The sequence below is a fragment of the Bos javanicus genome, chromosome 3 (genome assembly GCF_032452875.1).
Source record: "Bos javanicus breed banteng chromosome 3, ARS-OSU_banteng_1.0, whole genome shotgun sequence".
In the NCBI taxonomy this organism is placed as follows: domain Eukaryota; kingdom Metazoa; phylum Chordata; class Mammalia; order Artiodactyla; family Bovidae; genus Bos; species Bos javanicus.
Window position 1 is genome coordinate 83,807,933 of NC_083870.1, and position 20,120 is coordinate 83,828,052.

The 20,120-nt window shown below is 40.3% G+C and overlaps 1 protein-coding gene across 4 annotated transcripts in view; it reads right to left on the bottom strand.

The window, feature by feature from the left end:
* PATJ (PATJ crumbs cell polarity complex component) overlaps positions 1–20,120 on the bottom strand; it is a 389,489-nt gene that overhangs the window by 39,793 nt on the left and 329,576 nt on the right. For all 4 annotated transcript variants that reach the window (XM_061411765.1, XM_061411766.1, XM_061411764.1 and 1 more), the window contains 6 exons: positions 14,548–14,631; positions 8,839–9,032; positions 6,162–6,309; positions 4,975–5,061; positions 1,063–1,177; positions 289–326 (listed from right to left, as the gene is read on the bottom strand). In XM_061411765.1, the coding sequence (XP_061267749.1) occupies positions 289–326; positions 1,063–1,177; positions 4,975–5,061; positions 6,162–6,309; positions 8,839–9,032; positions 14,548–14,631 (666 nt within the window). The remainder of the gene's footprint in view (positions 1–288; positions 327–1,062; positions 1,178–4,974; positions 5,062–6,161; positions 6,310–8,838; positions 9,033–14,547; positions 14,632–20,120) is intronic.

Here is a 20,120-nt window from a genome sequence, read left to right on the forward strand (position 1 = left end):
GCAAGCTACAACAGTATGTCTAATTGATACCATTTTTTTTGTTTGTTTTATAAAACTTAAACATGGTACCCAAAATGAAGTGGATGGGATGCACCAAAAAATTCACAGTGGTCATGAACGTGCTTTGCTTTATTTTTCTAAGTATGTCTGTGTTATACAGACCATTTATTTACTTCAGTAACTTAAAAGAGCACACTAATAATCCAATACATTGCATTGAGGGGAAGATGTACATATTATGCAAATCTAAAACAAATCAGAAAAAAATAAAAAAAATCAATGACTTACCCTGATTATCTCAACAGTCCTTGGTCCCACATCTGTGCCTATAAAAAAGCAACAAATTAACTTTTTAAAAGTAAGAGATAACATATCTAGGATATAATATTGTCCCATGAAAATGGCATCATTTTCTCGGTCTTTAAGGAGAGAATACTGAGGCAAGAAGGCATTGTACCCTTTCTCAAAATTCTAACTGGCGACCATCTATCAGGGGTTATGTCCTCTATTTTTAGCAAGTCCTTCTGTTTGAGATAGATGTGGCCATAATCATTTGGTCTGACAAAAGCAGATGGACTATAGCAGCAGTTGCTTGGAATATGGTGAGTAAATGGCTTGGAGGGTGAGCCATTTGTGTCTCACAGCACATTTTTCTGCCTTAATCAAAGATAACTTTACCCAAGGAAAGACTTAAAACCCCCCTTCCCTGGCCCACCCATGATGGGATACACACTCTGACCTTCCTTGAGTGACCCATAATTTTTAAATTTTCTCTTTGGAAATGGTTTTCCTTTATGAAGTACTTTAGATTTCTGCTTTTCTTCTTTTCATGTGTAAAGTTAAGGCACATTTCAAACACAGATCTCTATGGCTTTCCTTCCTTTAGAACAGGGCTTTCAGAAACTTTGGGGCTCATGTGGCCGTGTTCAAAGGTTTAAAAACATTTTTGCTATACACTTGAAACTAACACAACATTGTAAATCAACTATACTCCAGTAAATTTTTTTTTTTAAAAGATTGGGTAACAGGATGGTTTTGCTGATGGTGTGTCTGAAGTAATACCTGAATTTTGGGGGGAAGGATCTGAAGCTCGTTTTGTGCCAACCAGGTTTTGCAGGCTGGTGATGACAGGAGCCAGGGAAGGATGGAAGCTGCTGTGTGTGCTATGCTGACTCCCCTGAAAAGGAAACTCAGTGGTCAGTTTTAGAAATTCATACTTAATATTACTGTTTTACCTACTGAAGTAACCATAACCATGTAATAGAAAATTCTGTGGAGGCTAAAAAAGAGAACAAAAAGGAAAACTCACACTCCCTCTATCATCACCCTGCTGCTAAGTCACTTCAGTCGTGTCCGACTCTGCAACCCCATAGACGGCAGCCCACCAGGCTCCCCCGTCCCTGGGATTCTCCAGGCAAGAACACTGGAGTGGGTTGCCATTTCCATCACCCTAAATAACCCCATTGGAGAAGGCAATGGCACCCCACTCCAGTACTCTTGCCTGGAGAATCCCATGGACAGAGGAGGCTGGAGGGCTGCAGTCCATGGGGTCGCTGAGGGTCGGACACGACTGAGCGACTTCACTTTCACTTTTCACTTTCCTGCATTGGAGAGGGAAATGGCAACCCACTCCAGTGTTCTTGCCTGGAGAATCCCAGGGATGGGGGAGCCTGGTGGGCTGCCATCTATGGGGTCGCACAGAGTCGGACACGACTGAAGCGACTTAGCAGCAGCAAATAACCCCATTTACCATTTGCTCCACTACATTCTCCATTCTATGTGCTTTTATACGTGGTTTCAATCATCAAGGTAGAAAGCATGCAGTAATTTCAGCTCTTTGTGTGCCACATGAAATCAGAAACATTTTCCTAGTGTGTTACACAGTGTTTACATATGATCAGTTAATGACACTAAGCGTCATTGGGGGGTGCATTTAACATGTATTTTCTTGTTACTCAAATACATGAGCTATTTTGGTAAAACAGGCTCTGGGAATTAGTGATGGACAGGGAAGCCTGGTGTGGTGCAGTCCATGGAGTCATAAAGAGTCAGACATGACTGAGCAACTGAACTGAAAATCTAGATCAACAGGAACTTGATTATATAGAATGCTCAACTGTAAGAAAAAGCAGCAAATATCAAGGGAATATGTTATTTTAGGAATATTAAAAAAATTTTTTTCTCAAAGATTTTCCTAGAGTTGGTAATAATTCAGCTCAATCTGCTATCCCTCCATTGTGCCAAGTCACTTCAGTCGTGTCTGACTCTTTGTGACCCTGTGGACCATAGCCCATCAGGCTCCACTGTCCATGGATTCTCCAGGCAAGAATACTGGAGTGGGTTGCCACTTCCTCCTCCAGGGGATCTTCCTGATCCAGGAATCGAACCCAAGTCTCTTATGTCTCCAGCACTGGCAGGCAGATTCTTTACTACTAGTGCCCCCCTCATTACTGTCCTTTTAAATAAATCTAATGTTTATTTAAATAAATTTAGATAATCTATAGCCATGTTTGGCTGGGGCTATTTAATGAAAATCATATGCACAGTGAAGGATCTTCCCAATGCACACAACAATGACATCAATAATGAATAAAGAACTTTTTTCTATCAAATTCTCAAGGTTATGCCTTAATTGCCTCAAAATTTTAAAGTAAATGTAAGACTACAATTATCACCTGACAAATTATAATGTGATCCATTTCCTTAGTATGATGCAAGTTGCTTAATATTTTAATGTTCCTTAAATATGAAAAATTTAAAATTTATAGAAAAGTTGAATGATACAGTAGACATACCACCTAGATTCCAAAATTAATATTTTACTATATTTTCTTTGTTAGGGGAAATGTTTGGGAATAGCTTCCTCTTTTTCTCCATCTGGGTCATGGGCTGGTCTTCAGTTCATGAAGATGCAGGACACGTCCTTTTCACAGCCTGCTACTGGCCTCCTTCCCATTAGCTACCTATCAGTACAGATGCATTTCATGTGGGTCTTACTTTTAAGGATAAAGTAAGGATAAAATAAATAAATAAATAAAGCAAGGATAGAATATATTTGCTGTTTTTCTTAACATTGAATTAAACTTCTATCCTCTGAAATGAAAATTCTGTGTAAAGAGGTTAGAGAAAAGTATCTGATACTTCATCACAGGTTTCCAAAATATGACAGCTCACGTTTACCTACCAGATAAACTGTAATGGTGGGCTTTTGACATTTAATGGTAGAATCTCTAAATTTGTTATCTTTGTATTCACCTGAGTATGAACTTTATTAATCTCCTGGATGCATGTATACAATCTTCAAGGACAGAAATCCCGTTCTCCCCACCACCCCACCTGTCAGTTCAAACTCTTTTTAAAACAACAGAGCTCCTTGTACCCCTTTGTGCTTCTGCCTACACTACATTCTCTGCCTGGGAGGCCTTCTCGTTCTCTTCAGTTTATCAAACTCCTTTTGTTCTGTGTCACCTTCATGTACTCTATAGGAAGAAAAATTTCATCTCCAGTGTTGTCTATTCTACATTGTAACCCCTATGTACAAAGGGGCTTTAATGAAATCACTTAAGTTGACTCTTCCATTAAGGAAGAAGCCAAGACAACTAGTAGCTTCCCCAATGGCTCAACTAGTAAAGAATTTGCCTGCAATGCAGGAGATGAAGGAGACATCGTTCAACTCCTAGGTTGGGAAGATCCCCTGGAGGAGGAAATGGCAACCCACTCTAGTATTCTTGCCTGGAGTATCCTATGGACAGAGGCACCTGGTGGGCTACAGTCCATGGGGTTGCAAAGAGTTGGACACAACAGACCGATTGAACCCACACCCCCAAGACAACTATTTTGAATCTCAAGTTCCCACTTTTGATACAAGTCTGATCAGAATTTTCACCATTTATTGATGTCTAGAATCCTACTGCACCACTCACTGTCTTTTAATACACATGATATTTGCTGCCCATTACATAAGCCAGAAATGCAAATATAACAACAAAAAGCCCAAAAAACTTAACGATGTTTACTCGGTTTGCTTGCCCTAAAAATTACCTAAGACGAGCCAACTAACTTGTGATTCTATTTGAACAATGGTATTTTTCTTCACTCATTTCCTAACATAAATGAGGCAAAAGGGGCAGCTAATAGGATTCCAGAAGCACCTGTGGGCTAACCATAAAACCAGAATGCCTTCCAAACAAAGGCCTTGGAGAGGTTTTAAGTCTAAGGAAATCAGGAAGGAGACCAAAAGTCATCATGCTTTTAACCTCAAAACAAAGGCCCATCTAATAACCCACAAAGGGGATTAGGGGGTCACATGTACATTTCTATAGTTTAATTATATACGAAATAAGACAACATATAGTCTACCATCTTGATTTTGTCAGACATCACAGTGAAAAAAAAAATACAGTGAAATATACTTTGTTAGGGAAAAAAAAGTGGCATTTACATCAGCATTGCAAATAAATGAGATGTTTGCTAACCCACAAAATATCACCCACTAAGGCCTCCCTCCTACAGGAGAAACCCCCATACTTTGCTCTCCCAGGAATATACCATTAACTGCCCTCAGCATGTGTGAGTGGCTATTCACAAGTTAACTTTATAGCAATATTTAATTGAATGAATAGAACAATGTTGTGCTAATGAGGGTCAAATTGCCACCAGATGTTGCTTCTTCTTCTTTTTTTTTAAATAAACACAGCTGTGTACATGCAATGCCTAGGCAATATAGAATAGTGGAAGAGAAAAGTGGTTCTAAGAAAATATTTGCAGGCAATAAAGGAGAGAAAAATATAGGGATTAATGAGTTTCCATCCCACCTTTCATTTTTTATTTCAAACACATTAAAGTACACCAAACTTAGTGTCATGGATATGCTATATATTACATATTATTTCCAAACGATCGTTTATGAAATGGGAAAATTTCTCCCGGTTGGGACAGGTGAGTGAGTGAGTCTAACAGGAAGCCATCAACAACCTGACTGTTCTGTGATGTCTTCCTCGAGGAGGTCCAGGAACCAGCTCGGAGTCTTCCAATCTCTAGCTGCACAAGGCCCTGTGCACACTGGCGAAGACAAGAAAAGAACAGGTGAAAAACAGTAGCATCTGTGTCCTAAATTATTATGGTAGTGCCTCCACTGATCTCTGCAGCCAAGAACATAAATGGCTGGTGAAGGCCACAGGTAGAAAGGAAATTCTGTTATCAAAAAAAAATTCTGTTATCAAGTCAATACTACTCATCTCATGATTTCCTGACTTCTTCAAACATGTTAAAAAGATTATATTTCAATTCACCTCCTTTCTCTTTCTTTTCCCTCCTGATGAAAGCATTTGTGAACAGTGAAATGATGAAGAAAAAGTGGTGAAAAGGAGGATGGGGAAAAATCAAACACAGAGGTAACACACGGGTAATCTGATAGAAGTCCTCTCCTGAGTAATAACTGATAGTTAACTATTTTAGAAGATCAGGATTTTAAAAGAAACAGAATTCATTTATTTTGTAAAAGCTCCTACAACTACTATTATTTGTGAAACAGAATAAGATACACCTGGTGAGAGCTGAATGGCTATTTACAAGGATTTTTTATTCACCAGTTTCTTCCAAGGCAGGTAGGGTCCATGTGGCAGCAACAGTCAGTTGGAAGGGAATCTTGAGCCTCAGTGAGAAACAGCTTGAGAGACAGAAAAACTCCTCAAGCACAGCTCTGGTATCTGGGCATGCCACTCTACTTTGGTCAGGACTTCATTGTGAGATGGAGGATTTGGTCTTTAGCATCTTTAATATGCCTTCAAGCAATAAAAGCTGAATTTGATGAATTCATGACAATATAGCCCAAAAGGGAAAAGGATACATTTTGTGACTCCAGGAGAACCTGTCCCATTGAATGGTTTTAGAGGACAACTGCGGGTACTTGGAATTCTCAAAAGTATGAAAAACTAGCTTAAATCCCCTAACAAGGTTCCCCTCAATCCTGTTAGTCAATACAATAGCTTTCTTTAGGAGCTATTCCTAATTGATTAAAATAATCAGAGATTAGATCTCTAGTAAAAAACCAGTATCAATGCATTTTATAAAATTCAACACATTTATAAAAAAGCTAAATTAGAACTACTCCCATTGGACTTGAGTTATACCAGCCAGGCAGAAAGCAGCTACGGACTCACCTTGAGGATAGTGGCCACCGTCTCCTGGGAAGCACTTCTCATGTCCTCCCCATTCACAGATAAGATTTGATCTCCCTGAATTAATCTCCCATCAAGGTCTGCGGCTCCACCTTTCACGATGTCAGAAATAAACACTCCACTTCCATTTCTGTGAATACCATAAAGCAGAGTAATGGCACAACCCAATATTTCTATATTAAACCTGAGATTACAGATATTCTTCCCAAATGATAAGCCTCAGAGTGCTCACCCTTTAAATAGCTTATATGTATTTATGTTGCCTATTGTATTATTCACTTTCACTGGCCCAAGGGCATAATTTCTGCAAGAGGATAATTTTAGTGAAATGAAATGGAAATTCACTTTAAAAAACAGCTAAGTACTGTTAGACACAGTATTTCTTTAGCAATTAGCTCAATTATTACCATCTCATCTGTTTCTAGTCTCTTTCTCACTCTTCCTCTCTTTCCCTGCCTTTATTACTTTAAGGTTGTAATTGTATTTATTTGATGAATAAATAAGTGTATGTCTCAAAATTCAAGAGGTTAAGAAGGGGTGACCTTGAAAATTTCCCCTCTCGTCTGTTCCCCGCCCCCAATTCCCTTCTTAGAAATAACCAGTGTTTCCCATTTCTTTATTATCTCCAAGAGGCATTCTGTGTGCATGTGAGCTCAGTCACTCAGTTGTGTTCAACTCTTTGTGACCCCCATAGACTACCGCCCACCAGGCTCCTCTGTCCATGGCATTTCCCAGGTAAGAATATTGGAGGGGGTTGTCATTTTCTCCTCCAGGGGATCTTCCTGAACATAGGGATTGAACCCATGCCTCCTGCATTGGCAGATGGATTCTTTACCCCTGAGCCACCTGGGAAGACCAATATTCTGTGGATACAAAAGCAATGCACATGTGTATGGTACATACGTGTGTAAATGGATATAAAAGAACATATAGTCTTTTTTTCCCTCCAGCTTTGTTTAACTTTTTTTCTTTCACTTAACACACTTTGGCAATTGGTCTTTATTACCACGTGGCGCTTACCCAATGTTTTAAGGAACTATTACTATTCGCTAAATTCATTTATTAGTAAACTGTTGATGGAAATATAGGTTATTTACTTCTCTAGCTACTGTAAGCAATGTGCAGTGAATAACATATCTACAGCCTGTATTTAGGATAAATTCCTAGTTGTGGAATTGCTAGGCAAAGAATTTTGAGAGCGTATACATCTGATCTTCTACAATAAAACCTTTTGTGCTAAGAATGTAAATGTTCCTTACAAACTCAATCTAAAGTGCTCATTTTGTATGAAGGTTATTTCATCAATCCACTCACTATGAGACAATAAAGAAAACACCATTATTCTAAAAGGACTCTCTCCAAGCACATGTATGATCACAACAAGAAAGCAAGCTTCAACGTGGGCTCCATCAGTTATTCTGCACCCACAGGTGTACCGAGTATGCTTATAAATATGAGTCTCAGCTCTTTTGTAATACATTTCCAAAGTGATAGTTTTATGGTGCTGAAATAAAATATAAGATCATGACTACACAGTACAAGGCACAAAACCAGTGCTCAAAAATGGTAGCTAATGTCTTAATAATAGACCAGACCATTTGGAACAAAGCACCAGGCTAGTCAACAGAGGTCAGTGGGGATACATGACACAATATATAAAACCAACTTTGATTCTTCCTAAGAATATGGTTGATACCTTTTAAGGCTATATTGGGGCATCACATGAAAATTCTGCAGCCCTGTTGGAATAAATACACACTAGATATCTAAAGTCAGTAAACTGTGGAAGCTGGAACTACAGTTTTAAGATCTTACTGATTTCTCTAGTCTACTAATACTGTTCTGAAATAATTACTGCAATTCCTATCACATGGGTAAGGAGCATAGATTTCAAAAGAGTAGCCTGGTCACCAGGATCTACCTATATTTTTGGTGCAAGCTATTATTTGCAAGATATCTTTCTTAATAGAAGACTACTGTCATGAAGAATCAATGTCTCTTGACCATGTCAACTCAGCTAGTTTCAGTAACTCCTCAACTGGTTTAACAGAGTATGAAATTAACATGGCACTCCATGGTAGAGCAATTTTCCTAACCCAACACTGTATATGTAAATCTCTTTCTTGCTACCAGCTGTTTCTTAGGTATGGTCGTTTTAATCAACCCCTGCCAGCCTTAGATCTAAGTGACTCCAAGTAGAAAGAACCTTGTTGACTCTGTTTTTACTCTTTAAGAGGAAAAAATAGGAACAGTCTGGGTTGATTTAGCTCAGAGGGTAAAGTGTCTGCCTGCAATGTGGGAGACCTGGGTTCAATCCCTGGGTCGGGAAGATCCCCTGGAGAAGGAAATGGAAACCCACTCCAGTACTCTTGCCTGGAAAATCCCATGGATGGAGAAGCCTGGCAGACTACAGTCCATGGGGTTGCAAAAAGTCGAACACGACTGAGCGACTTCACTTCACTTTATATGACATGTTTCTTGGCTAAGGTCTTGCTTAGTAACATGACCTATCTCATTCAAATAGTCATAAACATGTTAATTTTAGAGATCACATCATTAGTTTATACATGGCTTTATCTTTCAGTGTTTATCAGCTTTAGTCCCTAGAACTCTGAAGGAACAAGGCTGATCAATCCTGACTCTGACACCATTTCCTTACCGTTTTCCAACGATGCTCAAGCCCAGTCCTCGACCAGCCTTCTTCTGCAGATCCACGGGGAAAATCTCCAAGTTCTCCTCATCCCTGTAGTGTGCTTCATCTCTATACACCACCAGTCGTACCTTCTGGGGGGTCTGCCTCAGGGCTGTGATGGCTTCTTCATGGCTGGCGCGCCGCAGGTCAATCCCATTAACCTGGAACAACAGGCATCTGAGACAGGGATGCAATAGCAGAGACCTCTCTGCCTTCAGCAGCTCCTTGACCCAATCAGTGGAAAGCCTCCAGAAATTTCCAGCCAGTTCCAAAGCACACAGGGAGTGCCCAATAGCAGTCATAGCTGCTTCAAGTACCATGGACGTGGCCCTTACACTCCCCTGCCCCAAGTAATTACAGAGGGTGGGTTAGTCACATGATAATGCAATTTTAGGTAACTGTGAACTTTACTATGGACTCAACACGAGACAGCAGGGACTACTTGGCTCATTCAATTGAGGTCAAAGGGGAAATTAATATTAGTATTTGGTCAGCATTTTTTGGATTCAGTTTGCTGATTGAATTTGACATCCTCACTCTTAATTGCTAACATCACGACTATTTCAGAACAGGCCAGGAGGAAATGAGGGGCTGATATTTCTGACATGGTCAAATACTTTCTGAAGTCCACTGATTTGAATCTGGATCTAAGTGAGTATAGACAGGGCCATGCATTAGACAGCAAATATACTGGAAACAGCACTGAGTGACACTGAGGCCCTGCTTCTAGTCAGTCATGTGAGTCTGGGCAAGTTGTGTAACCTCTGTGAAGCTCCATTTCCCTTGTCTGTTCAATGGAAATCATAGCCAACTTATTTTTCACTTAACAAATGGTTGTGTCATTGTTGTTTAGTTGCTAAGTGGTGTCCAACTCTTTAGCGACCTCATGGACTATTCTGTTCATGGGATTGAATAGAACACCAGGCTCTCTGTCCATGGGATTTCCCAGGCAAGAATACTGGAATAGGTTGCCATTTCCTTTCCCAGGAGATCTTTCTGATCCAGAGATTGAAATTAAATTAGCCCTTTATGAGCATTTACATGAACTCTCTGATAATATTTCCATTTTACAGATGAGGAAACTGAGGCATGCAGAGGTTAAGTGACTTGAGCAAGGTTACACAGCTAGCACGTGGAGGGGCCGTAATATGAACCCAGACTATCTTTCCAGCCACAGTCTCCATACCGTGCTGCCTCATCTCACTCTAAGACTTGCCCCAGCCACAGAGAAAGTCTAGTATGGATGTTGCTAAGTCAATTTGACACATGGACCAAATTGACGGACACAGTAACCCAGACTCAGAAGAAAAGGTCATAGTTACGAAAGGTCATAGTTACGAAAAGAGTCAAACCAAGGGAAGGATAGGCCCAGGCCATGGACCAGTTTCTCTCAAGATGTTGGTCTCAGTCTGTGTGGCTTGGGCATGTCCATCTATCTCTGGACCGCCATTCCTTCACCTATACAATGAGGGGCTGGGCTAAGGCTTTTCCACTTCTAACATTTTAAAGACTCACTACTTGTGCTTAAAGAGTGATTACATAGATGGGAGAAAAGAGGAATGAGCCCTTCCTGGAGAAAGTGATTTTTGAGTGATTATTTAAAGTTGATGCTGTGAGTCAAGAAAATATTTAAAAGCCTAATTTTCAAGCTGCTTTTTCTTTTCTGATATATCCTGGTGGGTTTGTGAATCACTTAGATTAACAACACCCAGAATAACGATAGTTAAGCATAGGTTTTAGGTATAGATAGAATTTGCTTTGAGTGCCGATTTCAACTTACTATGTGAAACCTTAAAGAGATAACTCAAGACGAGTTTCAAGTCTGCCTTCCATGAATTAGAGATAATGATAACAACAATCATTATAGTATCTATGTACTTTGTTGTGAGGATTAAATGAAATAAACCCTGTAGTACGTTTGGCACAGGACCTGACACGTGGTTGACAGAAAATAGAAACATATTTTTACAAGGAACTGAAGTAACTACAGTCAGGGCTGGTAATCAGTGACAGCATTCGCTATTACTTGAGGGCCATGATCGCACTTCCTTTGTTTACGAGGTAAACCCACAGACAAAGGGGAAAACAATGTCTCCAGAAAATGTGGTCTGAGCTGATTATTTTCCTGTATTCCAATAGATGGCACACAAGACCACTTCTGCTACTCAACTGAAATATAGTTACCTCCATGGATTGAAGGTGAATTCTCTAAGCCTCTAAAATACCCTTTGAAAGGCCTTAACAATTATGTTTTAATTAAAAGCACTGTCATTAAACTCTAATATTACAAAAGCAATTCAGTCTAAATACCAGCATCAAGATGTCTGTTCAAATCAAAGTGATCTGTTGCAAGTTCAAAGATTTCATTTTCTCATCTGTGAATCAAGTTGTTGTTTAGTTGCTCAGTCCTGTCTGACTCTTTGTGATGTCATGGACTGTACCCCGCCAGGCTCCTCAATCCTTGGGATTTCCCAGGCAAGAATGCTGGAGTGGAATGCCATGAATACTAGAGTGGGTTGCTATTTCCTTCTCCAGGAGATCTTCCTGATCCAGGAATCAAACTCATGTCTTCTGCATTGGCTGGCAAATTCTTTACCACTGAGCCACCAAGAGGCATCACTAAATGCACCAATAATTGTAAGAGAAACATTGCTGAGTGGTTAGAATATGGTGCAGTGATGTATTAAGTGCCTTACATAAGCCCCAGATGCATTAGAATATTGATTGTAAAGGATGAGGAGTGGTAACAGCAGGGCTTCTTGTTTGAGAAGGATCATAGGAAGCCCCAGTTGTCCATGGGGGTCTATCATGTCCCTGAGGGAGGAAAGGCTTGTGGGGAGATGGGTGAGTTGCTGCTTTGGAAGGAAAGAATAACCAAACTAGGGCAGCAGCCCCTCATTATTTTATTCCACAGGGAAAACCAGGTATTAACTCTCTATTCTTTCTTCCCCCACTTGCACAAAAATAGAAGAGGATAATGGGACTAGAGGAAGGGTAAGAGGAGGGACTGACCCTTAAAAAAAGAACCAGAAAGAAAACAGCCCATGTTAATCATAGAATCATAAATCTTGCCAGGCTATTATTTCACTATATATTTGTAAGCAAAATCTGGCTTGTCCTAATTTAACATAAAACAATAGTATAAAACCATGGAAGGCCAACTGAACTATCTGGGGTTGAGCTACCAGTTGGTAAAGAATCCGCCTGCAATGCAGTAGACCTTGGTTCGATTCCTAGGTTGGGAAGATCTGCTGGAGAAGGGATAGGCGACCCACTCCAGTATTCTTGGGCTTCCCTTATGGCTCAACTGGTATAAATTGCCTGCAATGCGGGAGACCTGGGTTTGATCCTTGGGTTGGGAAGATCCCCTGGAAAAGGGAAAGGCTACCCACTCCAGTATTCTGGCCTAGAGAATTCCATGGACTGCATAGTCCATGCTGTTGCAAAGAGTCGGACACGACTGAGCAACGTTCACCTTCACTTTCACTTTTCATGAAGGCCAGGCTGCACCATGCAGAGAACTCTCAAGAGCAGAAAGGCCATTGTTCGGAAATGTATTACCAAAGTTTGCCTGTCTTCTTCCTGAGGCAACCTGCAGACTCCAGGCTGATTAGGCCTCATTACGCATCCATATACAGCAACCACAATTATAACAAGTTCAAATGTGGAGTCTACGGCTACTTAGGAAGGAAACGTGTTCCCTGACCAAACTGAGACGTACATTTCTTAGCTAAACACACAATATGCTTTTGTGGACAAGATCCTGCCTGGTGTAAGAGAAGAGCCTATCTGGCTATTTTTAATGAGAAGTGTAGACCATCCATCCACACTGGGTAATATAATTCGGCCAGATGCCAGGAAATGGTTTAGTTGACCTTTCAAATTCTCCTTGCACTTAAAACACATTTGCTTTCTTCATGCTACTCTATCCTGAGTGTTCACTTGTACATGAATATATTTTATGAAAGAGAATGGCTACAGCTGAGGGTCAATTCAAAACGAGTAGATAAATTAAAAAAATTTTCTTTTATTGAGGTATAACTGTTATAAGATAAACTATACATATTTAAAATATACAGTTTATACTGTGAATTTATACCTGTGCAACCACTGCCACAATAAAGCAATGCACATATTAGATTTAACTCCACATGACTATTACAGAAAAATTTGTGGGCTTACATATCATGTTAAGTATCAAGGCCTGTATGTATCTGTACTCTTTTGAATATTCAATCTATCCCTCTATAAAGCCAATTATGATAGTATCAGTTATTTAGAAAACCTACAGAGGGGGAAAAAACTCTCAAAACTCCTGACCACCAAAAAACGGTGCTGTATGCTACAGCAGTCACGCCGATTCCCAAAGAGGCTACATTTATTTTTCTAACCTCATACACTTGCACCTTAATGAATGCACTGGGAATATGTCCTAATCCAATGATGAAGCGCAGTAAAGGCCTGCAGAGAAACCCAATAACTTGCCCTGAATTTAATATGCAGTCAGCCTGGTCTCTCTTTTAACTCCTTCTTGCCTATGTTTTCTACCCTTAATTATATCTCTGGTTTCATCTTGGGAGGCAGACTTGAACCACCAAAGGGAAAAATAAAATTCTATGATGTCATTCATAATGTGCTATATTAAAGTTGCAAAGCAAAACTGCACATATCCACCATAAAATGTTAACTATTCAATTAAATTCATCCAATGAAAGAAAGAAATGTTGCCTAAAAGTTTCACACCATTGAAAAAGCTCTTTAGTTTCACCTACCAGAATGCCTGGCATTAACTTTCCATTCATCCATTCCCTAGTTTAGATGTTGCCAGCCTCAGCTCTTTTTAAAAGGCTTTAACACCTTTGCTAAATGAGAGTCCTTTAAAAAGAGGCAAGTTAAGCATTTCAATTTTTAATAAGTACCATATACCACCTAAAGGGAGAGGATTCTACATTTTCATCAGCTAGGAAACAAAGGTGCCAGGGCAGGGATCTCCATTTGATGCCAATACGTACTAGGAATAAGAAAATAATATTAATACTTAAAGCTGCAATAAAGTTTTTTAAAATACTAGATGTGCATGTTTACGTGTACATCTATATGTATGTGCTTTTAGAAGGGAATTTATAAGGTATAGTAGGGAAGCAAAAAAAAAATCAAATTGTGAAGTTATAGTTTCATCTGATTATAGAATGTTTAGTTGTACTTTCCCCTTTAATCAAAAAAAAAAGTTTTCACAGACAGATTTAGATTGATAATCTGTCATGATTCTACTGACAGTTATTTGATATACATCAAAAAAGAAAAAAGAATAAAGTACATGTTTTGTCACACTGAGAAAGAAATAAGTGAGGATATAATTGAGTAGGGGCTTCCTAGGTGTCTCGGTGGTAAAGAATCTGCCTGTCAGTACAGGAGACATGGGTTCAATCTCTGAGTCAGGAAGATCCTCTGGAGAAGGAAATGGCAACCTGCTTCAGTATTCTTACCTGGGAAATCCCATGGACAGAGGAACCTGATGGGCTACAGTCCATGGGGTCACAAAAGAGTCAGACACAACTTGGTGACTACAACAACATAACTGAGTAGAAGACCGTGAATCGGTACAGTGACTGTGGACAAGGTCACTAAATTAGGACCCATACTTGCTGGTATAAACCAGAATGCATAATCACATACCTCTAATATCTGGTCACCAGCCCAAAGTCTTCCATCTCGGGCTGCTGCCCCTTCTTCATAGACTTCATGTATAACTATAGCATCCTATAAAAAAACAAATGCTTATTAATTTTTAACAACCAGAAATGTTTCCTTAAGCCAACAATGAAACTATAGGCAGCAACTCATAATTTGCTATTTGTTAATACAGCCATTTTTATTTGACTTAAACAAAAGACACATTTATGGTATATTCAGAGGTATAATTAATTTTTCCTAAGTTTATTATTTCATTCTTTTAGGACTGGTTTTGCCTAACATTTCAAGTTAAACTTCCCCCATGTGCTTTACTTTAACTCCATACTGCTGCTGCTGTGTATAAACTTGACGTGAACTATGTGTCATTCTCATTTACATTTTATGGTATATTTTGAAACATGGTTTCAGGTATTTATTGGTATTCAAGGATTTGACATAAATGTGTGGCCTGATGAAGGGGGTCTGTCAGGCCTCATTACTTGGGCAGTTAAAGACAAGAAAGTGGAATGAACTAGCCCTGGAGGACAGAGCCTGGGGTGGGGGAAAGGGCATTCACAGATCTATGTGTAAAATAGATGTGGGCTCAAATCCTGACTCTTGGGCATCATGTAATCTTGGGCAAATTAACTCCTGAACTCAGGATTCTGAGCCACAGAATCAGGACAATTCGTTAAGATAGGTAAGGCTTGGATGAGGAAAGTGTCTCATGGTTAATGAATGAAAAAATTTTTTTCTTTGAAGTAATAACCTTAAATTTTTTATCATCATAAAAATAACATATACAAAGTACCAATATAAAGGACTCAAGCAAAACTGCAGGGTGTGGTGAACTAGAAAGGGACTGCCTTCTGCACCCAGCCCTCAGTCCAGCTCCCCAGAAACAACCATCAACAACTATCTCAGTTTCCTAAGGATGCTTCCAGATGAATTTGTACCTATATATCATATTCTAGGCCGGAAAATCCCATGGACAGAGGAGCCTGGTGGGCTACAGTCCGTAGGCATCGCAGAGAGTCAGACATGACTGAGCTGACTGAGCACCCAATTATTTACATGTTTTGGTAAGATTATTTAAAAAAAATATTCAACTGCTATGTTCACACAATTTTCCTCCCTTTCCCCCCTCATACTGATCAAGAAGTCAAGCTTTGAAATCCCTTGCCTCAGGGATTTTTGTGGTGTTTCAGTTTCTGAAAACTGAATATACCAGAAGTCACTGGTTCTTTCCACTGCTTATAAAACTGAAACGAAGGGCACTGAAAAGGCGATGGCAATCAGGTGCTAGGTGTGCCGGCAGACCGCTGCGAGAAGGAAAGCACTTTCTTGTGTGTGCTTCTCTGGGTGCCTTTGTTTTTGTTGGGGGTACAGTTGTTTTTGTACAGTTGTACAATGCTTTACAATTTCTGCTGTTCAGCGAAGTAAATCAGCTGTGTGTATACACATATCCCCTCCCTCGTGGGTCTCCCTCCCTGCCATCCCACCCATCTAGGTCACCACAGAGCATGAAGCTGAGCCCTCTGCACTATGCGGCAGGTGCCCACCAGCCATCTGTTTGACATATGCTAGTGTATACAGCCAGCGCCGTTCTCCCAAGTCACCCCACCCCTCCTCCCACCCCCATGTCCACATGTCCATTCTCTATGTCTACATCTCTATTCCTGCCATATAAAGAGGTTCATGTGAAAGAGATGGGCAACCAGACCACCTGACCTGCCTCTTGAGAAATCTGTATGCAGGTCAGCAAGCAACAGTTAGAACTGGACATGGAACAACAGACCGGTTCCAAATAGGAAAAGGAGTACGTCAAGGCTGTATATTGTCACCCTGCTTATTAACTTATATGCAGAGTACATCATGAGAAACGCTGGGCTGGAAGAAACACAAGCTGGAATCAAGATTGCTGGGAGACATATCAATAACCTCAGATATGCAGATTTCACCACCCTTGTGGCAGAAAGTGAAGAGGAACTAAAAAGCTTCTTGATGAAAGTGAAACTGGAGAGTGAAAAAATTGGCTTAAAGCTCAACTTTCAGAAAACTAAGATCATGGCATCTGGTCCCATCACTTCATGGCAAATAAATGGGGAAACAGTGGAAACAGTGGCTGACTTTATTTTTGGGAGCTCCAAAATCACTGCAGATGGTGACTGCAGCCATGAAATTAAAAGACACTTACTCCTTGGAAGGAAAGTTATACCAACCTAGATAGCATATTAAAAAGCAGAGACATTACTTTGTCAACAAAGGTCCATCTAGTCAAAGCTATGGTTTTTCCAGTGGTCATGTATGGATGTGAGAGTTGGACTATAAAGAAAACTGAGCGCCAAGGACTTGATGCTTTTGAACTGTAGTGTTGAAGACTCTTGAGAGTCCCTTGGACTGCAAGGAGATCTAACCAGTCCATCCTAAAGGAGATCAGTCCTGTGTGTTCATTGGAAGGAATGATGCTAAAGCTGAAACTCCAATACTTTGGCCACCTGATGCAAAGAGTGGACTCATTGGAAAAGACCCTGATGCTGGGAAAGAGTGAGGGCAGGAGAAGGGACGACAGAGGATGAGATGGTTGGATGGCTTCGCCGACTCAATGGACATGGGTCTGGGTGGACTCCAGGAGTTGGTGATGGACAGTGAGGCCTGGCGTGCTGCAGTTCATGGGGTCACAGTGGTTCATGGGGTCACAAAGAGTTGAACATGACTGAGCAACTGAACTGAACTGTATCATTTTTCTAGATTCCACATAAATATTTGGCAATGAAGCAACTGAGAAGGGATTCATCTCCAAAATCTAACAGTTCATGCAGCTCAATAACAAAAAAAACCCCCAAACAATCCAATCAAGAAATGAGCAGAAGACCTAGAGAGACATTTCTCCAAAGAAGACATATAGATGACCAAGAGGCACATGAAAAGATGCTGCTGCTACTAAGTCGCTTCAGTTGTGTCCGACTCTATTCGACCCCATAGACAGCAGCCCACCAGGCTCCCCTGTCCCTGGGATTCTCCAGGCAAGAACACTGGAGTGGGTTGCCATTTCCTTCTCCAATGCGTGAAAGTGAAAAGTGAAAGTGAAGTCGCTCAGTCGAGTCCGACTCTTTGCGACCCCATGGACTGCAGCCTACCAGGCTCCTCCATCCATGGGATTTTCCAGGCAAGAGTACTGGAGTCGGGTGCCATTGCCTTCTCCATGAAAAGATGCTAAACATCATTAATTATTAGAGAAATGCAGAAAAATGCTTTTGAATGGAGACTAGAAATGGAGATTTGTGTGTCCCCTGAGAACTGAGGAATTGAGCCCTGCACTGCCCACTGTCCTCCCATTCCCTGCCACACCCACACACACACAAGTTGCAAGAACCTGCACACAATGGTCAAGGGCAGCGGACTCTAGGTGTAATGGATCCCACCTTGAAAGAAGTCCTGAGTCCCAAGCATCAGGGCCTGGAAGTGGCAGGACTTCTGAAGAGATCATCAGGCTAGGGCAAGCATGGCTTGGTGATTACCAGGGTGAACTGATGACAATGACCAAGGGTCCCCAGTATCAGGGAGCTCTGTGACAGAACCAGAATCCTGACAGCTAATGGGCCTCCAAAAGGACTGACAATGATACTGCTTCAGTCCAGAAGTATAGAGACTCAGAATTAGAATTAAATTGACTTGAAGTAAATGAATGAAATATTTCTTACAAAATGTGTAAGATAGGAAAAACCTCCAAATGGACGGCAAAGAGATCAAACCAGTCAATCCTAAAGGAAATCAAGCCTGAGTATTCATTGGAAGGACTGATGCTGAAGCTGACACTCCAATACTTCAGCCACCGGACACAAAGAGCCAGCTCACTGGAAAAGATCCTGAGGCTAGAAGAGATTGAGGCAGGAGGAGAAGTGGACGACAAAGGATAAGATGGTTAGATGGCATCACTGACTCAATGGACATGAGTTTGACCAAGATCTGGGAGATGGTGGACAGGGAAGCCTTGTGTGCTGCAGTCCATGGGGTGGCAAAGAGTCCGATGTGACTTAGTGACTGAATAAGAATGAAACTTTATTTTAAAAAAAAATAATAAAACAAAAATGAGTTTCCTATACAAATGCTGGAGAAGCAGTAAAAGAAAACCAGAGGACTTGAACCAGATGACCAATCTAGATTCCAAATATCTTTCCAATATTAAAGGCTTTCATTTTATCACCACACAGTTCTGAAAACATTTTTTATTATTATAACAGTTAGAGAGGCAGCACCAAAGAGCCAGGAAAGATTCCTTGCTCCAGACAATTTATATTTCAGACTCTGCACCAGCAAAAGATTTTAGACCAATCTTTGTTTTAACTCTGACTTATGAAATTTCCAGACCCAGGGAGCATTTATACCACCAAGAGTTTGTTTCTCTGCACTGTTTCAGGGCAACAATTCTGAGAAAATTTGCTAGGTCAGTGGCTTCAGGCCATCCCAACAACACTGCCAAGATCACACTAAGGGACCATTTCCAGGAAGGTAGAAACTAAAGCAGGGCCCTAGGTATACCCTGCGGAATGCTGGTTTTCAAAGCTTGATGGCCAAACACCCCATTTTCACTGGATTTGGGAGAATCAGACTGAATTCATGCTACACATGGCTTTTATAGGGCTGAATTTTCAGTATAAACTCCTTTGATCTTGGAACATTATAAAAGCCAAATGGGAAATTTCTCTTTGTTCATACTCAAAAAGAAGAAAAAGACCCACTGGAGCCTGAATCCAAAACTCTGAGATACTTTCTGGGTGCTCTATGAACTGTCATACATAAAACAAATATACTGTTAATAGGCTCAAATAAGTGGTAAAATTACTTTCAATGATCTGTTTTTGGTCTATGAGTCTTTCTGGATTGAAAGCTTTCTTTCTTTCTATGAACTTGACTACTGCTGAGGTTCTAAATTCATCAGTGAAAACACAAGAAAATGTGAGACACTCTGACTTGATGATAGAAAAAGGTCACATTTCTTACCATGTGTCCTTGTGTACCCAAAGTGCTCTATGAAGCTGTGGTTCTCAATAGTTTTAACTGGGGGTGATAGAGGTGAGAGGTAGAGATTACCAGCTCAATTACAAATGTGGGCTAGTGAATTGGAAAAAAAAAAAAAAGGATTTCTTTTTCAAAACTTGTACAGTTCATAGCACAGAACAGAATAGTAAAATAGATACTGGATTGGGATATTTTAGGCATCTATTTGACAAGCTATATTAAAATTTTACTTATTGCTTTAAAAAAAGTATGATTAGATGAAATGGTCATTGATGAAAGAGTGACCTTTATTATGTCAAATGAAAATTTGGAGTTAATTATACACATGATTCTTATCTGCTCATTGTATTCTCCTAATTTTAATGCTCTTCAGCTATTCAAGCAAAACTGTTCGTTGGCACAGTTCTGAGTGTCTTCTTCCCCACCAGCTGTGCACCTCCCCCCACTTCCTATCTTTGCGTATTTAAATAACATTCCATGTCAGCTATACTAAAGAACTTTGGACATCAATGTTATGTTTAACTTATGTATTCATCTAAACACTTAACCACGAT